This window comes from Muntiacus reevesi, chromosome 2, assembly GCF_963930625.1.
Source record: "Muntiacus reevesi chromosome 2, mMunRee1.1, whole genome shotgun sequence".
Classification (NCBI taxonomy): Eukaryota; Metazoa; Chordata; class Mammalia; order Artiodactyla; family Cervidae; genus Muntiacus; species Muntiacus reevesi.
In genome coordinates, this window is record NC_089250.1 from 86,091,411 (window position 1) to 86,114,395 (window position 22,985).

Here is a 22,985-nt window from a genome sequence, read left to right on the forward strand (position 1 = left end):
ATCACATTTCTTTCCTTTAGTAGGCAGGATTTTAAAGTTGTGATTTCTTAGGAAACTTTAGCTATTTCAGGAAGGCCTTATCTCCTCGTTAGCAGCTCTTGCATTACACCTTGTTCAGAAGCCTCAGAAGTTAATTTTTATGTTTGAAGCAATGATTGAAATGTTATGAGCAAGTCTGCTTGACTGAAATAGGGCGCATGGTCCAACTCTACTTACCTAGGGAACTGAGAAGCGGGACTGAGTTTTCTTCTTATACATGTTTCCTTTGGTAATATCTGAATTTTATCCAACGTTGACAAGCTAGTTTTGGGATCTGAGCAGCTAGATATCTTTGAGAAAAACCTTATTTATTTTGGAATGTCTGATACTGTATTTGGAGTAGCCTGTGATGAGTTGTAGCTTTTGAAAAGGTTGCCATCGGAGTTTTCAGTGGTGGTGGTATGGTGTGCCTAGCATTTTCAAGGAGGAACACAGTTCTCATGATTTATGTTTACATTGTATTCTGTGATTTGGAATGTGATTAAGAAAACATCATCTCCAGAGTGTCAGTTTCTTAAAAAAATACACTCTCTGTTTCTTAAAATGACAATTTGTGTTGTCCTTTTGCAGCAGTAGGAAGCTTTTGGAAGCATGTCTAATCTGATTACCTTTCCTAATTTGAGAATGGTGCAGTTTTGTTCCATCCTGAAGCTTGGAAGAAAATAGCACTTAAGTCATAAGGAAATGTGTATGAGTTTTGTTTAGGACGTTTTTCTTTGATTACTTCTAACCAGAAAGATTAACAAAGTTTTGGATTTTAAGAATGCCTATCAGTATTGTTCTGATGAAACATAAACTTCTCCAGAGACCACTTTTTAACATCGTGTGTAATTTATCCTTTTGACTGTCGGTTCTTGTGCTGTGTCTGTGGTGCCTGACTTCCCTCACCTGAAGGGCTGACTATTAATATCATGTTCAAAGGAAGATACTTGAGATTACTGAGCTGCTATCAGAATGTTTTGCTGTCTGTGATATTTAATCATTTTGATTTTATTAAATATAAATGTAGAGGGAGTACACTTTGACCCAGGATGTAAATGTTAAATATGTTAGTTTAAAATTCGGAAGGAAAAACTGCATCAGTGAAAATTAATAACTACTATGTAAGGCCCACAAGATAGGTAATCTGAGATACATCATCTTTTATGGTTTTTTGTTTGTTTCCAGTTCTTCTAGTTATTCTGTTAGGTTATATAATGAGGCAGTTTTCCTAGTAGTCTTTATAAAATGCTTTAATTCTGTGACCAGTGGGTAGAATTTAAGCATTCTCCAAGTTTAACTGTAATGCAGACTTGATTATTTTCTGCTAATTGTTTCATTAAACAGAAGAGGCATAGATAAAATTGAAACATTCATGAAATTATTCTGCAGTTAAGTTGCAACTTTGGTTTGTTAAGAAAAGATTGAATAAAAGTAAGAGTAATCCTATCCTAGGAGCACTTGGATTTTAGAGGATAGGAGGAATGTTTGGTGCTTGTCCTTTGAAGTAGGTGGAGGGTTGGGTAGAGTAAGGGAAGATTTTAAATTGAGGCATTCAAGTTTTTAATAACATAGCAAAGAAAAATGAGACCTAGTTCAACAAGACAAACTTGAATTAATGAGAAGGATGTCATCTACTCCTGACAACTGACACATTTGTATGGTACGAACTTTGAAAAGAAGAAAACCTTACCATCTTGATGAAGACCTGTAGAGTGGATCTCTACAGACTCCAGCATCATAGAGAAAACAGTTGTACTTCAGTAGATTAAGCAGTTATTTTTTTATAGTCAGTGTTATAGTATTTCCATTTCTCTCTGGAATAATACCCACAGAGTCTGTCTTACGGATGAATAAGAAACTGTGAGTTTTGCCGCTCCTTTACATCTGAAGCTAATCTGATGAGGACCTCAACAAATCCTCATCAGCTCTACAACTGTCTTCCTGTTACTTGGGAGAGCTCCAGCTTGATTTCTCAATTTAAACTTGAGTTGTGCAATTAGAAGTGAAGATTTATGCATGAAGTTTCATGAAAATAGTTTTATTTTCACTGGCAGTGATTCATTACAGTAGCAATTTAGGAAATTTTGTATGGAACTGTTTGAGTTTTGTTTGGTAGGAAACATTTTCCAGAAAGCAGATTTTTCTTAAGGAAAATAATATCTTTCTTAGTTAGAAAAATACTGTTTTCTTATGATTTCTACATTTTTCTTTTTTGTGAAGTTCTATATAAACCTTTATGTTAATTTTCATTTATACCCCTATTTCATAACTGAAAATGTCGCTTTTTTTGTTTTTTACATAAGATAGTGTTTGGGTCAATTTGTTTTTAACTACTACGATGAGAAAAAAGACATTTTAATGTGCTCACATCGAATTTATGAGAAATCGCCAGAATTCTGATCCTTAACCACATGTGCTTCAGTGCTAAGTTATCTGAGCTGTGTGTGACTCTTCCCGACCCCACAGGCTGTAGTCCGCCAGGTTCTCTGTCCATGGGATTCTCCAGGCAGGAATGCTGTAGTGGCTTGTCATTCCCTCTTCCAGGGGGATCTTCCTGGCCCAGGGATCCAACCCAAGTCTCTAATGTCTCCTGCATTGGCAGCCAGGCGCTTTACCACTAGCACCACCTGGGAAGCCCAAAATGGTAAAGCACAGCTACAGAAGTTTTCAGTATGATGACCCACATGTAAGACTATTTTCCAGTGTTACATATGGTATTTACTAGTTCACCACATGCTTGTTTACAGAATTTTAAAAACTCATGCAAAAGTCGCATTCAATAGGAAAATACATAAAAGAAAGATAAGATTACTTTTTTGTATTGTAGTGTTCTCTTTTAGTCTTTTAAAAAATATATCTCTGTACATTAAAAAACATAGAGTCATACTTCAGTAGTTATAATAGTAGGCTCACTGTTATATTTGTTTTAATTTCTCAGTGATGTTAATATTTTATAGATTTTTTTAGTATTATTAGCTAATTGATCCTTTTCACTCTCAGGTTTCTAGGTCGTGCCGTAAAACATGGGATTGATGTTTGAAAATAAAGTTACAGTTTGGAATTCATTGGCCATAACTTTGAGTGTGTTGGATTTATCTTTGTTCAGTAGCAAATATCCTTGTTCAGTAATATTTACAACCTTGTGTTTTAGAACTATCTAGACTGCTTGGCATGGGATTTAAAATACATCAATATTCTATCATGTATTGGTGCTGATTTATTTTTCTCCATTTCCACCTTGACTTTCTATAACCATGGATTTGGAAATTTGACTAGAGTTTATTTTTTATGTTGATGATTACCAACTACATTAAAGAATATCCCAACTAAAAATAAGAGACACTGTAAATTTCAACTGTAACTCAAATAACAAGTTATTTCTAGTGCATATTATGTTGCAGAAAACTGAAAATAAGGTAAATTATTTTTGAATATATTATTTGAAATGAAGATGTGTCTCATTTAAAAAATACCATATTTTTGGAAGCAAATTGGCACCTTCTTGGAGGGAATAGGTGGAGTAAAAAGCTTTCACAAGCCAGTTGGTTTAATCACATTTTTGTGAGCATGCACCCGCTGTTTATCAAACATGTTTCTTTATTTGGCAAACATAAGTTCAACATCTATGAGCCAATATTGTGCTTTGCACTAAAGGTACAAAGAAATATTCCCTATCGAGGAATTTGTCCAGGTGAGGGAAGTATCCCACCAGGATTTACAAACCCCTAATGCCCTCAACCTCTCCTTCTGTTGCTTATATTCTTCAGTCATTTCTTATAATTTTTTTAATACCCCTGTATTCTTCTGTTGCTCTTGTGTTGCTTTGCAGCACCTGCTTGACAGAACTGCAAGAATCCTGATTCAGCCTTAACACTCCTCCTCCCCCTCCTGGCCTGCACCTGTGCAGTTGATGGGCAACCACAGTGATTGGTCTTATTTTAAAGTTGGGACTGTGAACCTCAAGTGGGCACTGTGTGTCCTCCTCCTGGGCCCTTTCTGCTTTCTCAGACTGTTTTATTTTTTAATGGCATAATCTTTAGTTATTACTGTAATTTTTATTGGTATCATTAACAGGTAATGTTATATTCAGGTGTACAATATAGCAGTTTGATATTTGTATATATTACACAGTGATCACCGCAGTAAGTGTAATTCATTCACATTCATCACTGTACAGTTATAGAAATCTTTCTTTTTTAATATTGTTTCTTCCCTCCTTAAAGTCCCAGCAACTCTCCCCATCCCCACTTTCAGCTGGTGACCTCATTGAAAAATTGAAAGAAGAAAATTTCTACAGAATTCCACTACATGACCTTCTTACCTATATATGATGCTTGCTGTATCTTATGCCTTCTCATCTTTCACCTTAGGTGAATAAGCATGCTGCTGTCTAAAACCCATCTTCTAATTGCCATGCCTTCTGCCAGAATCAGAGTTAACGGGCCCAGAAATTCTCCTCTTTTTTCTCTATATTTTGTTTCTTGTTCTGTTCTAAACCATTCCCATCTGTATATAGACCTGCGGTTACTTCTTTGATCTCAAAGAACACTCCTTTGAACTTAACCCTGTGTTTTCTACTGTGCTGTTTCTTTGCTCCATTTCCATCCGGCAAAAATGATTTGAGTTATTTACACTTGTTATCCACTTTTTCTTTGTTTTTGTGTAAACCCAACCCAGTAAGGCTTATGCCACACTGCACCTCCAGAACTGTCAGCTGTTCAACCTTGTTTCTTAACTTCTTACTTGCCTTACCTGTGTGACTGACTCAGTGGATCACTCTTTCTGTTCCAACAGCTGCAGCTGCAGTTACTTTTCTTGTTTATTTTTCTTTTCTGCCTTTCTCAAAATTAAAAAACCACTTCTCAGTTATTTTATATTTTCTGTCTTATTTCTTGTCTTTATGTGTTTACTCCCCTTTAATTGTTCCCTTCTTTCATTCTTCTGGTATACATTTTAACTTAATTTATACTGTATTTCTGTTTTTCCAGTTTTGATTTGAGTCACTTTTTTGATGTTGAATTTTTTTTAATTATAATTTTTTTTGGAGCCAAATTTTTTTTGCCCTTTTTTGAATTGGTTGTTTTTTTTGTTGATGTTAAAGAGTTGTCGGAGTTCTTTATGTATTCTGTATACTAATCCCTTATCAGAGATGTAATTTGCATATGTTTTCTCCTGTGAACCCACAGAATTGTCTTTTCACCCTTGGTATTGTCATTTGCTGTACAGAAGTTTTTAATTTTGATAAAGTCCAGTTTGTCTGTTTTTTTTTCTGTGTTGCTCATGCTTTTGGTTTGTATCCTAGAAAACATTGCCAAATTCAGTGTCATGAAAACATCCCTATTTTCTTATGAGAGTTTTATAGTTTTAGCTTTAATATTTAGCATTTTGGTCCATCTTGAGTTAATTTTTATCTTTGATTGTGGTATTCAACTTTTTTAATGACCTCTTTGGGTGATACACAGAGCCCATCTCCTAATTCGCAGATAAAATGGGGTTGAGAGTTAGAGACTTGAATAGACTGGAAGTGCCCACTCCTGTGACTTTCTTCCACTCCATGTTAAGTTAAAGAACTGTAAATGAAGGCCATTTGACAGTGGTCTCCAAGTAAATAACTGTCAGTCTGTTTTAAGGAGAGAAGGGGAACATAGCCCATATCTTTGTCTCTAAGCCTCCTTACTCTCTTTGTGCACACCTCCTCTTGTGTGCCCTTCTTCATTTCACTTCATTTCATACCTCACTGCCATCTCCAAACTCTTGTCTCCATAAACCCTTCTGTCCTAGCCTATTCACTTATGTTTATGATCCAAAGCATTAAAATGGAAAACTACTATAGAAGTCAAGGGCTGTATGTTACTGCTCATGTGAAAAATTGTTTTGCACCATGTAAAATGCTTTATATCAGACAGTCCTTCATGTAGAGAAATTTAAATGAAAGCTTATAAGCAGTGAGTAAAGTGAACATAAATATAATTTCTCTTTAGAAAAATGACTTTTGAGTTGGTTAGCTTTTCAGTACAAGTGAAAATAAACATTTCCTTTGTGAAAAAGATTAACAAACTCAGGCATTTTTGCACTCAAATGGCTTTTCTCGGAGTGTTTATTTAACTGGACCTGTTCTATCAGTATTTTTTATAGATTGGTAGGTATATTTACTGTAAAGCATTAACTTGGTCCTATTCCATTTCATAGCTTTATAGATTGGCAGGTACATCAGTATGTTTGTCTAAATGTGCACAAAAATACTAACCCCCTAAACTTATCAAATATTCATAGAACAAACTTCAAGGATTCTTTTAGAAGTCAGTAGCTGCATCACAACATACAAAGAGTGCCAGAGTTGTTAACCATTTACAGTGATCTTTATAGTCCTGGTACAATGTTCTGTGATGTGTTGTTAATATTATATACTACCTCTGCCTGAAGACCTTTGTTTCATTTTACACAGTTAAATTTTCTAGGAAAACAGATCTGTAGTATTGTAATGCCATTCTCTTATACTGTTTATGTCTTTAATATGATGATGCAGTAATATTAATGTTTTTATCATTCTGCTTTTCTCTATTATGATGAAACCATTCCTGCTTTTTTTGGTGTGACTTGACCAGTGTTACATGGGATGGAAATATGAAATGTTAAGAGCATGCTTAGGATTTTATTTTTTCAATAATATGCTTTTATTTTTATCTTTTTAAGTTTATTTATTTTAAAACTTATTTTGGCTGCACAGGCTCTTCATTGTTGCACATGGGCTTTCCCTAGTTGTGGTCAGTGGAGGCTGCTCTCTAGTTGCGGTGCGCAGGCTTCTCACCGTGGTGCTTCTCCCTTTGCAGAGCACAGGCTCCAGGGCTCATGGGCTCAGTAGCTGCAGCACTTGGGCTCCAGCGCTCAGACTCAGTAGTTGTGGTGTACAGGCTTAGTTGCTCTGTAGCATGTGGGATCTTCCCGGACCAGGGATCAAACCCATGTCCCTGCATTGCGAGGTGGATTATTAGTCACTGTACCATCAGGGAAGCCCTGTTTTAAGTTCATGACTAAAGGCATTAAACGGTCCTCAGTAGGTCTCTTTATAAATTTTGCTTTAGGTATTTTCTCACATTAAAAATAAATGTCTAAAAAAAAATAAATAAATAAATGTCTATATTGAGATTATTATAGAAAATTCATGAAGTAGGTAACCTGGTTAAATTGCTTATAAAGTTTGTAATTGATAACTAGTGCTGCTTTTCTCATAACTTGGTCTTTTTTTCTCTTACAACATATTTTCTCCCATATTTTCTTTTTTTTTTTTTTCCCCCCCATATTTTCTTACTCAGTTTAAGTGGGGAAATTCCTTTCCTGCTAAGAGGGCCTAAGTTTTTATCTCAGATGTGAGGTTTTTAAAGCTAAGTTAGTTTTATGATGTATGTTATCTTTTTGCATGTAGATAGGCAAGATACAAAATACTTAATTGTTCAGCAGTTGCTAAATGAGTCTCTCCTTGACAGAAAAAGTACAGATGATTTTAATATTTCATTTATATTAATGCTTGGTTACTAGATTTTTATCTTTTACAATATGTGTATTTTAAATAATGAGTTTTAAAATATTTTGTCAGTTTAGCTTTGCTTTTGCAGTTATTTGTACATTATTCTGCATGTAATTATTGTGTGGGTATATGTAAACACATGACTGATAATACTTCTTTGAAAGTGGTTTAGTTGGGTTTAAACAGAACCAAAATCTGAATTATTGTGGGCACAGTAACCATTTTGGTATCTTATGTCTGGTTGACGAATGCTCTTTTCCATTTTTATTGTTGCTAAATGATTTCTTAGATGATTTGCCAACACATCCATACAAAAAATCAAAACGTTTTCTTTTTAGAACTCTTTCATTTTTCTCTGGTGAGAGCAAGTATGCTATGGTCTCTGAATGGTTCCTTTTAGCTTTGTATAAATATTTTAATTCAGCACATTAAAATTTCAAATACTATGTAGCTGCTTTCTCGGGAAGGGTTCGGAAGGTTGGTGTTGTTGCCGTGTAACGGCTGGCTGCTGTTGTCCTCCGTGTTAAACTGTGAGCTCCTTGCGGAGACACTGTGGTGCTTCCATTGCCCAGCGCCTCGTGCAGAGCCTGTCACCTGACAGCTGCCTAACAAATGTTTGTCCAGTGAGCAAGCCCTTGTGCAGACTTCTGGTCTGGGGTTTCGTTCGGGTTTTTAATTTGGGGGATCATCTGTTCTACTTTCCTTCATTTTATGTAGGTCAGGGAGCCAACTGCTAGAAATTAAATGGGTTGCCCACGCTCTGTTCTTTCATGTTTATTCCATTAGTTGAACGTTAGATGATCCCAACAGATTTTCCCAAGTCAGTATATTCTTTGAAAATATTTTCTTTAGTACTTTAAATATCAGATGAGATACTTATCTAGGCTCCACACATTAATTACAAAGAGTTTATTGATAACTGAGTTGAAAAAGCATGGTCTAATCACTAACAGGTTTAGTCTTCATTTTTGTATTCAGTGTTTGTTCATATTTGTTTCAGTATTTATTTTTCTTGGTTTTTTAATATTTGTTGTTTAATGAAAGTAGTAATCTTCGTTTCCTTGTGCTCTTACAAGCTATATTTCCTTTTGTCATGAGCAGACCAATTGCTCTCTTCAGTTCATAATTTCTAAATTTAAAGTCCCAATTATAAGCAGTACTGGAGAAGGAAGTGGCAACTGACTCCAGTATTCTTGCCTGGAGGATACCATGGACAGAGGAACTTGGCGGGCTACAGACTGTAGGGTCGCAATGAGTCGGACATGACTGAAATAACTTAGCCTGCATGCATGTAGGCGGTACAGTTTTTGTCAGTAATCTAGAGTGCCTGATTTTTCTCAGACATTCTCATTGGCCAACCGCTTAGCTTCAATTTCTTTTCTAGTTTTCAAGCTGCATTATCACAAAACATGGTAGCTGACAGCAACGGGCCTGCTATCCTTGGGAGAAGATCTAGGTATTTAGCAATGAAGTGGTTTCTTGGAATATCTGTTGCCCTGAATAGCTGTTAAGAGTGTTCTTCATTCACAGTTGAGAGTCCCCATCAGAACATGCATTCTACTGTCTTGATTCCCTTTGTGGTATTTAAAGCAGAATCAAGAATACTGGAGAGCCACTGGAACAGGATGACCACTATGGCTGAGGGATGAAAGCATGTTCATATATTTGGGAATGTTTGAGAGAAGGAGGAAAGCATCTTAAAACCAGAAAATTTATATTTGACTTAGTTTTAAAAATTCCTGTTTTCTTTGAAGAAGTTATGTTTTATTTATTTATTTATTTATTTTTAATGAAAGTATATTTGCTTTATGGAATTTTGTTGTTCTGTCAAACCTCAACATGAATCAGCCATAGGTATACAAACATCCCATCCCCTTTGAACCTCCCTCCCGTCTCCCTCCCCACCCCACCCCTCTAGGTTGATACAGCGCCCCTGTTTGAGTTTCCTGAGACAAACAGCAAATTCCCATTGGTTGTCTATTTTACATATGGTAATGTAAGTTTCCATCTTACTCTTTCCACACATCTCACCCTCTCCTCCCCTCTCCCCATGTCCATGAGTCTATTCTCTATGTCTGTTTCTCCATTGCTGCCCTGTAAATAAATTCTTCAGTACCATTTTTCTAGATTCTGTATGTATGTGTTAGAATATGATATTTATCTTCCTCTTTCTGACTTACTTCACTCTGTATAATAGGTTCTAGGTTCATCTACCTCCTAAAGAGGTTATTTTGAAGGATGAATCAATATCCTACTTGGTATGATGCCCTGAGGAGAAATTGAGACATGTTTTATGGTCTCTTTTTTTTTTTTAAAGCTATAATTTTCTGCTCTTTGCCACCTCCCATTATTTCATTTTTTAATGCAAGATATTTAAATTTGAACTAATTTTCCTATATTCTGTCTTCTTGGACTACATACTTATGCCTAAAGTAAAAATGTTGTAATCTCTTTTTAATAAATACGAAATATACTACATAAAAAGTTTTAAGTTCATATAGAATAAACAGATTCAGTGACAGCTTTTTTTGTAGTTCTGATCTTAATTCTCTTTATTTTACTCAAATCTTCATTCTTGGTGTTTGATAGGGAATCAGAGATCTTAATCCATGAGTATTACCTCCTTTATTTAAATTAACAAACACTAGTAAAATAAAAATTAAACTGGCCTAACTCTGTCTTACATAATTTAATGTCAGTAGTAATTTTGGGGTATATCAGTTTGCTTTTTTCTCCTGCATGAATTTCTTTTTCTCTCCTTTGTGTTCTTTGAAAGTATTCTGTAAAGAAAATAGAACTCTTGAATAATACTCTAATGAGTAATTACATAACGGGCAAGAGCATTACAGAACTCTTGAATAATACTCTAATAGTAATTACATAACAGGCAAGAGCATTTCTTTATACTTAAAATACAGTGATTAGTTATGACATCAGTTTATTTTCTGGTCATTTTTTTCCCCTTGTAAGATTACTCAGGCAACTAAAGTGATATTTAGAACCTCATTACATTCTGAAATGTTTGTCTGTTAATGTTTACATCGGTGGTCTCAACCTCAGGGCTCCCCTGGTAGCTCAGCTGGTAAAGAATCCGCCTGCAGTGCAGGAGACCCCGCTTTGACTCCTGGGTCAGGAAGATCCCCTAGTGAAAGGATAGGCTACCCACTCCAGTATTCTTGGGCTTCCCTGGTGGCTCAGTGGTAAAGAATGTGCCTGCAATGTGGGAGACCTGGGTTGGGAAGATCCCCCGGAGAAGAGAGTGGCTACTCACTCCAGTATTCTGGCCTAGAGAATTACATGGTCTGTACAGTCCATGGGGTCACAAAGAGTCAGATATGACTCAGCGACTTTTCACTTTTCTCAGCCTCTATGTGGGGTAAGGGCGTTTGTAATTTGAAACAGCTACCTTAACGAAAATTCTCATACACTGTTTTCACCTGTTCTCCCTCCTCACGGGTTCATTCCTACTTGGCGTCCTTAAGGAGGCTTTTTAGTTGCTGGTCTGGACTCTTCTGTATACTTGATCAGAATAGGACCTGGCGCACTTTGTCATTCTAGTGTCACATTGTTTAACAGGCCCATTTCCCATTCTTCTCAAACTTTCTGGCAAGCCTATAGCTTGAACGATCAGTTCACTTCCATGGTTTGAGTTTCTTAATCTGTGAAATAAATTCATTGATAGATTTTTTAAGACATATTCTAGTTCTGAAGGATATTAGTTATAATAACACTAACAATACTGTTATTATTACATTTTATGAAAAGAGCATAAACCTGACTGAAAAGTGAAAGTTAGTTTCACAGTCATGTGACTCTTTGCGATCCCATGGACTGTAGCCTGCCAGGCTCCTCTGTCCATGGAATTCTCCAGGCAAGAGTACTGGAGTGGGCTGCCACTTCCTTCTCCAAAATCTGACTGAGAAAAGACAAAATCTAAAAGAATAGTATTAGAACAAAGGAATGCCTAAACAAACAGAAAGCATGGAGAAAATGGAATAAAAGGGGGCAAATAATAATGGGGTCATGTAATATTAGCTAATACTTGCGGAACCATATATTACCATATAATTAGTAGCAAACATATCTAAAGAATTTTTTCAAGGAATCTCCTAAAGCCATGAAGAATGATCAGTAACTTGAAAAATGATTGTTACATAGTTTAGTTAAGACTATAGTGTTTAATGACTACTATTCAAATATTTTAGAAGCATGTATAGTTTGTTTCATATAATTCCAGAACCTTTCTCTTTAGCTTTTTTCCTGACTCAACTTTGCTTCCACCCCCACATTCATTACTCAAGGTCTGATAACCAGTCCTCTGATACCATCCTTAGTTTATATTTGAGTAGAGGAGAATATGTTTACCATATAGCATCTGTACTCCAGTGGTGCTTAGGTAGCAAGCATCAGCCTGTGCCATATGGAGTAGCCATTATTTTATTTATGTATAGGTTCCTCCTACCTTGTTCCTAAGAAAGTTTAAGCAACAAACTTTATCTCAAGTCATAAAGAAATCATTTTCACAGTGCACATTGTACTATGAAGACAGTGACTATTTTTTGCTTGTTTGATGTGTTTGATGCTCCATATAAAATATACAAGGGTACAGTGTCTTGGTGATATTCTTACACTGAAAGCTACTGTTTTATCCTAATTTGAAATTTATCCTAATTTGACATATAATTCATGTCAAAAATCCAAGTCGAATTGAGTAGTACCCTTACTGGTAGTCAAAATGCCTCGTATTACAAAATTAACTATACAGCAGAGTCTTGGATTAAGAAAGGTTAAAATACTGTTATATCTTTGTTTAGCTTATGTTGATGGTATGTGTAACCATCATGAACTATTTTTAGTTTTTCTCATAAGAAAACAGTGTGTTGTGTTTCTTTTTTTAAAGTACATAGCATTAATTTCCATAACTATATTCTAATAAGGGCAGTTTCTAGAAGTTCACATCCAACTTTGCAGAGGGTGGAGGTATTTTCTGTGTATTCTTCACCTTCACTCTCTAATATTGTTAGGGGCTAAATTGCTTTCTTCTCAAGCATAATGCAGTTTTTAGCATTAATGGGAAAAATTTAAATATGTAAATATACAGGTAGGTGCTAATGTGCCAGTATACATACCAGAGGAGTGTTTTTAGTAGAAGAATAATATTTGCTTTATAACAAATAAACTTAAGCCTGAGGTTGGGAATGTCTTGACCACATAGCTAGTCAGCAGGAATTATGTAAAGACTTTTCTAGAACTCATTCCATCCTTTTCTCATCCTTTCTAATTATCACTGTGGCCCTCACCAGCTTCTGGCAGACAGCAGCCTAGCCCTTGTGGGGGTTGAGCTGTCAACGTTGCTGCAGGCCATAGTTTGCACCAGCAGTCTAGCTCTGCCTGGGAGTCCTTACAGATACTTGCTAGACCTATTCTGGGCCTTCCCAGCTGGCGCTAGTGGTAAAGAACCTGCCTGCCAATGCAGGAAATGTAAGAGACATAGGCTTGATCCCTGGGTTGGGACAGTCCCCTGGAGGAGGGCAAAGCAACCCACTCCAGTGTTCTTGCCTAGACAATCCTATGGACAGAGGAGCCTGGTGGGCTACTACACTCCATAGGGTCAAGAAGAGTTGGACACATTTGAAGGGACTTAGCATGTATGTACCCAGGCCTACTCTAGAGCAAGAATATAATTTACCAGTAAGGTAATGACCTAAATCACTTACTTACTGACTCAGGGTCTTTCTTACTTCACTTAATGTCTCTAATAATGAGGACATTTTAATGTAAAAGCTCATTTTCAGTTTTTCATGTTCTCGAGTTAAAAATGTCAAATCAGTTTTCCATTTTCCAGAATAAATGTATGTAACTTTCAAACATAAAAAGAGGTTTAATGTTTCTTCTTTCTAGCTGAGTTTGTTACAAAATTAAACTACTCCCCACCCCACCCCACCCCACCCCCTTAAACAAATAGATTTATTGCAGTCAGTAGTAGCTTGTGCCCTGTGAACTCCCGCAGACAGCCAGCACGGAGTGGAGAACCCATCACAACTGTTAATTCTCAGCCATCTGTATACGTAGGCAGCAACTCCTAAGCCTGAAAACTTGGCAGTCATGCTTCCCCTTAGCTTCCTGATATGTTTAGGGGAAAATGAACTTCTTGCTGCTTAAGAAAACAACAAAGTAAACCAAAAAAAAAATAGGAAACACTGTGAGTGCTCTTAATGGCTATTGTGCAGCTTTGGTTTCTCTTTGGTGTAACAGGGGAAGTAGTGCTGGTCCAGGAATCCAGAGACCTGGCTGAGCATTGGCTCAGCTAGTAGCTGAAAGTCTGTCCTGGGACAGGCCACTGCATCTCTCTCTGCGCCTCGGTAACTTTGTTCCTTAAACCAGAAGGTGGAACCTAGTGGCCCTCAAGGTTTTACAATATTATGATTCTGTTTATGAGTTTCTCTTTAATATGGCATAGTTCCTTCTATAGTATGTGTTTTGTATATTTATGTTAATTTCCTTTGATTTTAGGTATGATGAATGGATTAAAGCAGATAAAATAGTAAGACCTGCTGATAAAAATGTGCCCAAGATAAAACATCGCAAGAAAATAAAGGTAATAAAAGCAAAATATATTTTGCTGTATATTATAGCTCTTAATTAAGGAACCTTTCCTCCAGATGAGAGAGAGAGAGAGAGAGAGAGTGTGTGTGTGTGTGTGTGTGTGTGTGTGTTGATAGAGTTGGGAATACTGTCTTGAAATAGTTTATCAAATACTAGATTTGGGGAACAATTAATATTGTCAGCTTATGGAAGGACATTTTGAAAACAGTACTAAGCGATCTTTGACGCTTTTTTAGTCCCAACATTGTGTAAGTCCACTCACCCAAGATCTCACTTACCCATTTCAACTTGTTCATGCACCTCTGGTCTCCGGCTGGGAGCCCTGAAGTGTTGTGTAGCTGGGAACTCTGGGGTTACTGTAATAGCTGTAAACCATTCAGAGGCGGAGAAGAAGGAGCCTGAAGGCACAGGAGAGCTTAGCTGCAGCTCTTTTTTTCTTCATCTTTCTGGCACCACAGATAGTGCCTTAGAATGTGTTCACGAGACCCCAAGAGGCACACACTGCTTAGATACCATGGGGAATCTATTAATAATGCGCTTGTATGGAAATTAATGTTAGTTTTATGTGGAATTAGGAATTAGTCATGTTCATTCTAAGATTAAATCTTTTTAATGTTTTATTAGAAAGCAGACTATTCACTAGGTTTTAGAATATTTTTTATCTCTTAATGGCTTTTTCCTACTTTGAATGGTATATGTAGTTGAAGTGTTTAACAGTTCTCCTGAAATTCAGTTTTCATTTTAAAAGTGAGGCGCTATTTACTCTGGCTAAATGATACCTTAGTGACCCTATGTGCGAAAGTTTTCTCCTGAAGTGATTATTCTTTTCTCACAATGAAACTGGGTTCATATTTTTAAAGTTTTGGTTTGGCAACTCAGTAGCTACAATTCAGGACACTCTTGGTTTTTACTGGGAAGTGTGGAAGTCTTGCTATTGCTCCTAAGCTACTAGAGGAATTTGGTGTGTGTGGCAGTAAAAAGCCTATTTCCTTGCACAGAGCAAGTTTTAGGAGTAGTATTTCTCAGGTAGAGGATAGGGTAGGGGTAGGAGAAGCAATATTAGAATATTACTTGGGGAATTTTTTCTAAATATTTATTTATGTCTCAGTTTAGTTCTAGGCCCCTCTCAGGCATTTAAAATGTTCATCATTAGGGAAGAGACATGGGAATTTTGGAAAAGCTTCCTAAAAATTATTTAATAATAGTATACCCATCCCTTAATCTAATCTGGCTCTGAGAACCACTGTTTTCAAGCTGTTCTCTGACAGCCATTAAAGGCCATATTTGAACTTTGCATGGCGTAGACTATTTCTGCCTTCAGACTGCATGGTATATTATGATCTCTGGTATAAACTGATGAAAAGGCTGGCAAGAATTGGAAAATTAGAACAGCACTAATCATTGATAAGCTTTGGTACACACAAACCTTTTGAGTGCTTCCAGAATCTTCAGCTCAGGTGCTCTAAGTTAGTGGATCTCACACTTAAGCATGTGTCACAGTCACCTGGAGAAACTTGGTGAAACTCAGATTGCTTGTTCCCATCCCCAGTGATCGTGATTCACTGGATCTGAGTCTGGTTCGAGTTTTCACTTAAATTGCCAGGAGGTGCTAAGGTCTCTGGGCCCATGGTCCATACTTGGAGAACCACTATCCTAAATAGAATTAACTTCTATGTATCCAGAATGATACCAGCTCTGTACCGTCCACGGGAGAACTGTGAAAATAGTCACTCAGCAATCTATAGTATGATTAAATCTTTTTAATGTTTTGAAACATTAAAGTCCTGTTTAACAGGGCTTCAGAATTGTTTCCTGCTGTGTCATGCTCTACAATATCACTTAGAAACGTCTAAATTATTTTTTCTATAAATTATTTTAAAAGCAAATTCTAAAAAAGTTTTCAGGAAATATATTAGCCCCTGCCCATCTATTCATAAACAGAGAATTTGGGAAAATTTCTCATTTTTTTCATGAAACATTAATTTATCAATGATGCAGGAAGGATGTCCCACTGACTTGACTTTATAGCAAGTCATTTGTTTCTTTCCAGTTGTCAACTGAAGATAACTGAAATTTTATCATTCCCAACCCTCATTTTATGTTGAGAATCTTCCAGGTTTTAAAACTACCAGATTGAAATTGTGTTTCTTTTTTTTTTTTTTTAATATTATTTTATTAGTTGGAGGCCAATCACTTTACAACATTTCAGTGGGTTTTGTCATACATTGACATGAATCAGCCATATAGTTACATGTATTCCCCATCCCGATTGTGTTTCTTTTTTAAAAAATAAATATTTAAGCCTATTGTGATTTCATTTTTATAGACTTTATAACATCAATTATTAGCAGAATGGAGGTTTGCTTTTCTTAATTGCCTATCTGATTGCTAATTTATTTCCATTATTAAAATATAAATAGTAGAAACTTTATTTCTCATCCTATAATATTTGTTAGATAAGTTTTAAAAAAATCTCTGACTGTTTTTCTTTATATTCTTTTTATGTTTTTTAGTAATGTAGTCTACAGCTTTGAGTTAAAAATGAGTTTTAGCATTGATACTAATGAATGCTTCATGATAAATTATGACTAACATAGGATACCTTTTTTCCCTTAACTTAGAATAAATTAGACAAAGAAAAAGACAAAGATGAAAAATACTCTCCTAAAAACTGTAAACTCCGGCGCTTGTCAAAACCGCCATTTCAGACAAATCCATCTCCTGAAATGGTATCCAAATTGGATCTTACTGATGCCAAGAACTCTGATACAGCTCATATTAAATCCATAGAAATCACTTCTATCCTTAATGGACTTCAAGGTAAACACAACGAGCATCCTGTTGCATGCAAGTATTTGTTTTAAATGTTTTTAATTTTTATAAATCAAATGCTATAAAGGTAATTCAGTAACATTATGAAGTTCTCTTTTTTAATTGAACGGTAACTTTGTTGACTCTGTTATTATTTGAAATCAGCCATTAATTTTACTTTTTTTACAATTGTATTAAACCTGTATATATTCCTAAAGAGGATATTATTTACTTTTTTAAAAACTTTGGCAAACATAAACCTAACTATGTAAAAAAAGATGGTATTTCCACTTTAATGAAGGCTCATCTGAATAGAGTTTCCAGGTCATATTCAGCTTCGTTGTCAGTCTACAAAGACCTCTGTAAGGTAATTCAGTGGGGCAAGGTTATTAGGGCCTTCTAGGAAACATCAGGGCTCTCAGGAATATCTCTTCGGAATTATCTCTCAGGAATTATGCTCTCCATTCTCTAGCAGATGTTAAGAATAAGTGAGTAAGATGGAAGATAAATTTTTAGAGATTGTCCACATTTGAAAATATATTATTTATGGTCTATCAGGGTTGGAAGTTTTTCCTTAATTATTTTATTGGCATTGTTCAGCTGTATTTTTCCTTCAGTGTTCTATGTGAAGTCCAGAGCTCTTGGCCCTGATTCTTTGTGGGTGACTTGTTTTATGGCTTGTTTTTTGCCTTCCCTTTCTCTGAAATCTTGAATCTTTGTTTTTAATGTCTTCAAGTTGCACGGAGATTATCCCTTTTGTGGATGTACTTTCATCTATTGTAATGTGTACTTGCTAAGCTGCTTCATTCTAGAGACTTGTATCTTTCTGTTTTGGATAGTTTTCTTGAAATATTTTGTTGATTTTTCTCCTCTACACTTCCATATTCTTTCCCCTACCCTCCTTTACTCCCTTTCTCTCTTTTGAACCCTGCCATTATATTAATATTGAACCTTCTGCCGTATACTCTTAATATAGTTACCTTTTCTCAGAGACACATTATTGATTGTTCTGTCTTCTAGTTTCTTAGAAATTTTCTTGATTTTATCTTTTAATCCTTTTACTGTTTGGTACTGTAATGCTTATTGACAGCTGTAGTGTTTTTTTTTTTTTTTTTTTTTCAGCTGTAGTGTTTTTACTTTTTAAGAACTCTTTGTTTTCTGCAATGCTTCATATGATTCTGTTCTTATAAAATGGGTGGGTGCAATATCTTGTTTCTGATTTCATTCTTTTTTATTGTAGTAGAGTTGATTAACAATGCTGTGTTAGTTTCTGGTATATAGCAAAGTGGTTCAGTTATATATGTAGTCTTTCTTCATACTCTTTTCCTTTATGGTTTATTACAAGATTTTGAATAGAATTCCCTATGCTATAAACCTTGTTGTTTATTTTATATATAGTAGTTTGTATCTGTTAATCCCAAACTCCTAACTTACCCTCTCCACTCCTTTTCCCCTTTGTTAATCATAAGTTTGTTTTCTATGTCTTCAAGTCTGTTTCTGTTTCATAAATAATTTGTGTCATAGTTAAGATTCCACATGTCAGTGATGATATATGGTATTTGCTTTCTCTGATTTAACTTCGTTTAGTGTGATAATCTCTAGATCCGTTCATGTTGCTTCAAATGGGCTCGTTTCCTTCTTTTTGTATGGCTGAGTAGTATCTCATTGTATATATGTACCACAGCTTATTTATCCATTTATCTGTCAGTCGCCATTTAGGGTTGCTTCCATGTCTTGGCTATTATAAATACTGCTGCTATGAACATTGGGATACATGTATCTTTTCAAATTACAGTTTTTTCCAGATGTCCCAGGAGTGGGATTGTTGAATCATACAGCAAGAACGACAAAAACTCTGTTTATAGCTTTTTTAAGGAGCCTCCATACTCTCTTCCACAGTGGCTGCACCCGTTTACTTCCCCACCAGCAGTGTACGAGGGTCCCCTTTTCTCCACATTTTCTCCAGCATTTGTCCTTAGGAAACTTTTTAATGATGGCCATTCTGACTGGTGCCTCACTGTAGTTTTGATTTGCATTTCTCTGATACTTAGTGATGTTGAGCATCTTTTCATGTGCCTGTTGGCCATCTGTCTGTCTGCTTTTTAGGTCTTCTGCCCATTTTTCAGTTGGATTGTTTGTTCTTTTTTTGTTGTTGTTGAGTTGTATGAGCAATTTGTATATTTTGAAAATTAAACCTTGTCAGTTGCATTGTTTGCAAATATTTTCTCTCAGCCCATAGGTTGTGATTTTCTTTGTAGTGCAAAATCTTAACTAATTTGATGAGGTCACATTTGTTTATTTTTGCTTTTATTTCTAGTGCCTTGGGAGATGAACCCAAGAAAACATTGGTACAATTTATGTCAGAGAATGTTTTGTCTGTGATCTCTTCTAGGAGATTTAGGGTGTCATGTCTTATACTTAACTCAACTGTTTTGAGTGTGTTTTTGTGTATGGTCTGCGGGTGTGTTCTGACTTCATTGATTTACATTTAACAGTCCAGCTTTTCCAACACCACTTATATACAAAGTGTGGCAGAAGGGGATGGAGGTATTAATAAGAGAATTCTCATTGTTTATATATATATCAACAGATAGTATATTATTAAGAGATGATGATAGTAACTATGAATGGAAATAGTTATGAGATTTTGGAAGCTGTGGAAGGAAGAAAAGAGGAGCTGTTGGTGTTTTGTTATGAGAGTAAATTAGTTTTCACTGTGTATATGTATTACTTGCTCCTTCATTGATCACAGCCTTGCCGTAGTGAAGAGGCTTGCATAACTCAGTGAAGCTATGAGCCATGCTGTATAGGGCCATCCAAGGAGGACGGGTCACAGTGGAGAGTTCTGAAAAAGTAATGTGGTCCACTGAAGGGGAGAGTGGCAGACCACTCCAGTACTCTTCCCATGAACAGTATGAAAAGGCAAAAAGATATGACACCTGAAGATGAGCCACCCAGATCAGAAAATGTCAAGTATGCTACCAGGGAAGAGCAGACGGCAATTATTAGTAACTCCAGAAAAAATGAAGCAGCTACGCCAAAGTGGAAATGACACTCAGTTGTGGATGTGTCTGGTATGAAAGTAAAGTCTAATGCTGTGCAGAACAATATGGAATAGGAACCCAGAATGTTAGGTCCATGAATCAAGGTAAATTGGACGTGGTCAAGAAGGAGATGGCAAGAGTGAACACTGACATCTTAGAAATCAGTGAACTAAAATGACAGGAATGGGCAAATTTAATTCAGATGACCTATTATATCTACTAGTGCAGGCAAGAATCCCTTAGAAGAAATGGAATAGCCCTAATACCCAACAGAAGAGTCTGAAATGCAGTACTTGGGTGCAGTCTCAAAAATGACAGAATGATCTCAATTCGTTTCCAAGGCAAACCATTCAACATCACAGTAATCCAAGACTGTGCCCAACCACTAATGCTGAAGTGCCTGAAGTTGACTTATTTATGAAGACCTACAAGACCTAGAACTAACACCAAAAAAAAAAAATGTCCTTTTCATCGTAAGGGATTGGAATGCAAAAGTAGTAGGAAGTCAAGAGGTACCTGGAATAACTGACAAGTTTGGCCATGGAATACAAAATGAAGCAGGGCAAAGCCTAACAGAGTTTTGTCAAGGAAACACTCTGGTCATAGCAAACACCCTTTTCCAACAACACAAGAGACGACTCTGTACATGGACATCCCCAGATGGTCAATACCGAAATCAAATTGATTATATTTCTTTTCAGCCAAAGATGGAGAAGCTCTATACAGTCAGCAAAAACAACACCGGGAGCTGACTGTGGCTCAGATCATGAGCTTCTTATTGCAAAATAGAGGCTTAAATTGAAGAAAGTGGGGAAAACCTCTAGGCCATTCAGGTATGCCCTAAATCAAATCTCTTATGATTATGCACCAGAGGTGATAAATAGATTTAAGGGATTAGATCTTGTAGACAGTGCCTGAAGAACTATGGATGGAGGTTTGTGACAATTGTATGGGAGGCAGTGACCAGAACCATCCCTGAGAAAAGAAATGCAAGAAGCAAAGTGGTTGTCTGAGGAGGCTTTACAAATAGCTGAGAAAAGAAGACAAGTGAAAGGCAAGGGAGAACGGGAAAGATACGCTCATCTGAATGCAGACTTCCAAAGAATAGCAAGGAGAGATAAGAAAGCTTTCCTCAGTGTTCAGTGCAAAGAAATAGAGGAATATAATTGAATGGGAAAGACTAGAGATCTCTTCAAGAAAACTGGAAATAGCAAGGGAACATTTCATGCAAGAATGGGCATGATAAAGGAGAGAAATGGTAAGGACCTAGTAAAAGAAGAAGAGATTAAGAAAGGTGGCAAGAATATCCAGAACTGTACAAAAAAAGTCTTAATGGCCTGGATAACCATGATGGTGTTAGAGCCATACATCCTGGAGTGTGATGTCACATGAGCCTTAGGAAGCACCATTATGAAAAAAGCTAGTGGAGGAGGTGGAATTCCAGCTGAACTATCAAATCCTAAAAGATGATGCTGTTAAAGTGCTACATTCAGTATGGCAGCAAATTTGGAAAACTCAGCAGTGGCCACAGGATTAGAAAGGGTCAGTATTTATTCCAGTCTCAAAGAAGGGCAATGCCACAGAATGTTCCAACTACTGTACTCGTTTCACATGCTAATAAAGGTTATGTTCAAAATCCTTCAAGCTAGGCTTTAATAGTACGTGACCTTCTACATGTACAAGCTGGGTTTAGAAAAGGCAGAGGAACCAGAGATCAAATAACCAACATTTATTGGATCATAAGGAAAGCGAGGGAATTCCAGAAAAACATCTGCTTCCTTGACTATGCTAAAGCCTTTGACTGTGTGGATCATAACAAACTGCGGAAAATTCTTAGAGAGATGAGAATACCAGACCTCCTTACTTGCCTCTTGAGAAACCTGTATGCAGATCAAGAAGCAATAGTTAGAACCGGACATGATACAACAGACTGGTTCAAAATTGGGAAAGGAGTATGACAAGGCTGCATATTGTCACCCTGCTTCTATGCAGAGTGCATGCTAAGTCACCAGTCGTGTCCGACTCTGTGAGACCCTATGGACTGTAGTCTATCAGGCTCCTCTGTCCATGGCATTCTCTAGGCAAGAATACTGGATTGGGTTGCCATGCCCTCCTCCAGGGAATCTTCCCAACCCAGGGATCGAACCCATGTCTCTTTCATTTCCTGCATTGGCAGGCAGGTTCTTTACCACTCGTGCTGCCTGGGAAGCCCTTTATACAGAGTACCTCATGCGAAATGCTGAGCTGGGTGAATCACAAGCTGGAATCAGGATTGCTGGGAGAGATATCTACAACCTCAGATATACAGATAATACCACTCTAATGGCAGAAGGTGAAGAGAAACTAAAAGGCCTCTTGTTGAGCATGAAAGAGGAGAGTGAAAAAGCTGGCTTAAAAAACATTCAAAAAATGAAGATCATGGGATCTGATCCCATCAGTTCATGACAAATAGATGGGGAAAAACTGGAAACCGATAGATTTTATTTTCTTGGGCTCCAAAATCACTGCAGACGGTGACTGCAGCCATGATATTAAAAGATGCTTGCTCCTTGATAGAAAAACTATGACAAACCTAGACAGCATATTAAAAAACAGAGATATCCCTTTCTTGACTAAGGTCCATATAGTCAAAGCTGTGGTTTTTCCAGTAGTCATTTATGGATGCGAAAGTTGGACCATAAAAGGCTCAGTGCAAAAGAATTGATGCTTTCAAATTGTGGTGCTGGAGAAGACTCTTGAGAGTCCCTTGGACAGCAAGGAGATCAAACCAGTCAATCCTAAACGAGTAAATCAACCCTAAATATTCACTGGAAGGACTGATACTGAGTCTGAACCTCCAATACTATGGTCACATAATTCGAAGAGCCAACTATTGGAAAAAAATGACGGCAAAAGGTGAAAGGGGGTGCAGAGGATGAGATGGTTAGATAGCATCACCAACTCAATTGACATGAATTTAAGCAAACTCAGTTATTTCA

General features: G+C 36.6%; 1 protein-coding gene across 15 annotated transcripts in view; it reads left to right on the forward strand.

The window, feature by feature from the left end:
* ARID4B (AT-rich interaction domain 4B) overlaps window positions 1–22,985 on the forward strand; it is a 134,597-nt gene that overhangs the window by 97,462 nt on the left and 14,150 nt on the right. For 12 of the 15 annotated variants that reach the window (XM_065922271.1, XM_065922280.1, XM_065922281.1 and 9 more), the window contains 2 exons: window positions 14,060–14,144; window positions 16,774–16,999. In XM_065922271.1, coding sequence (XP_065778343.1) covers window positions 14,060–14,144; window positions 16,774–16,999 — 311 coding nt within the window. The remainder of the gene's footprint in view (window positions 1–14,059; window positions 14,145–16,773; window positions 17,000–22,985) is intronic. The other 3 variants (XM_065922274.1, XM_065922276.1, XM_065922285.1) reach the window with 1 other exon arrangement.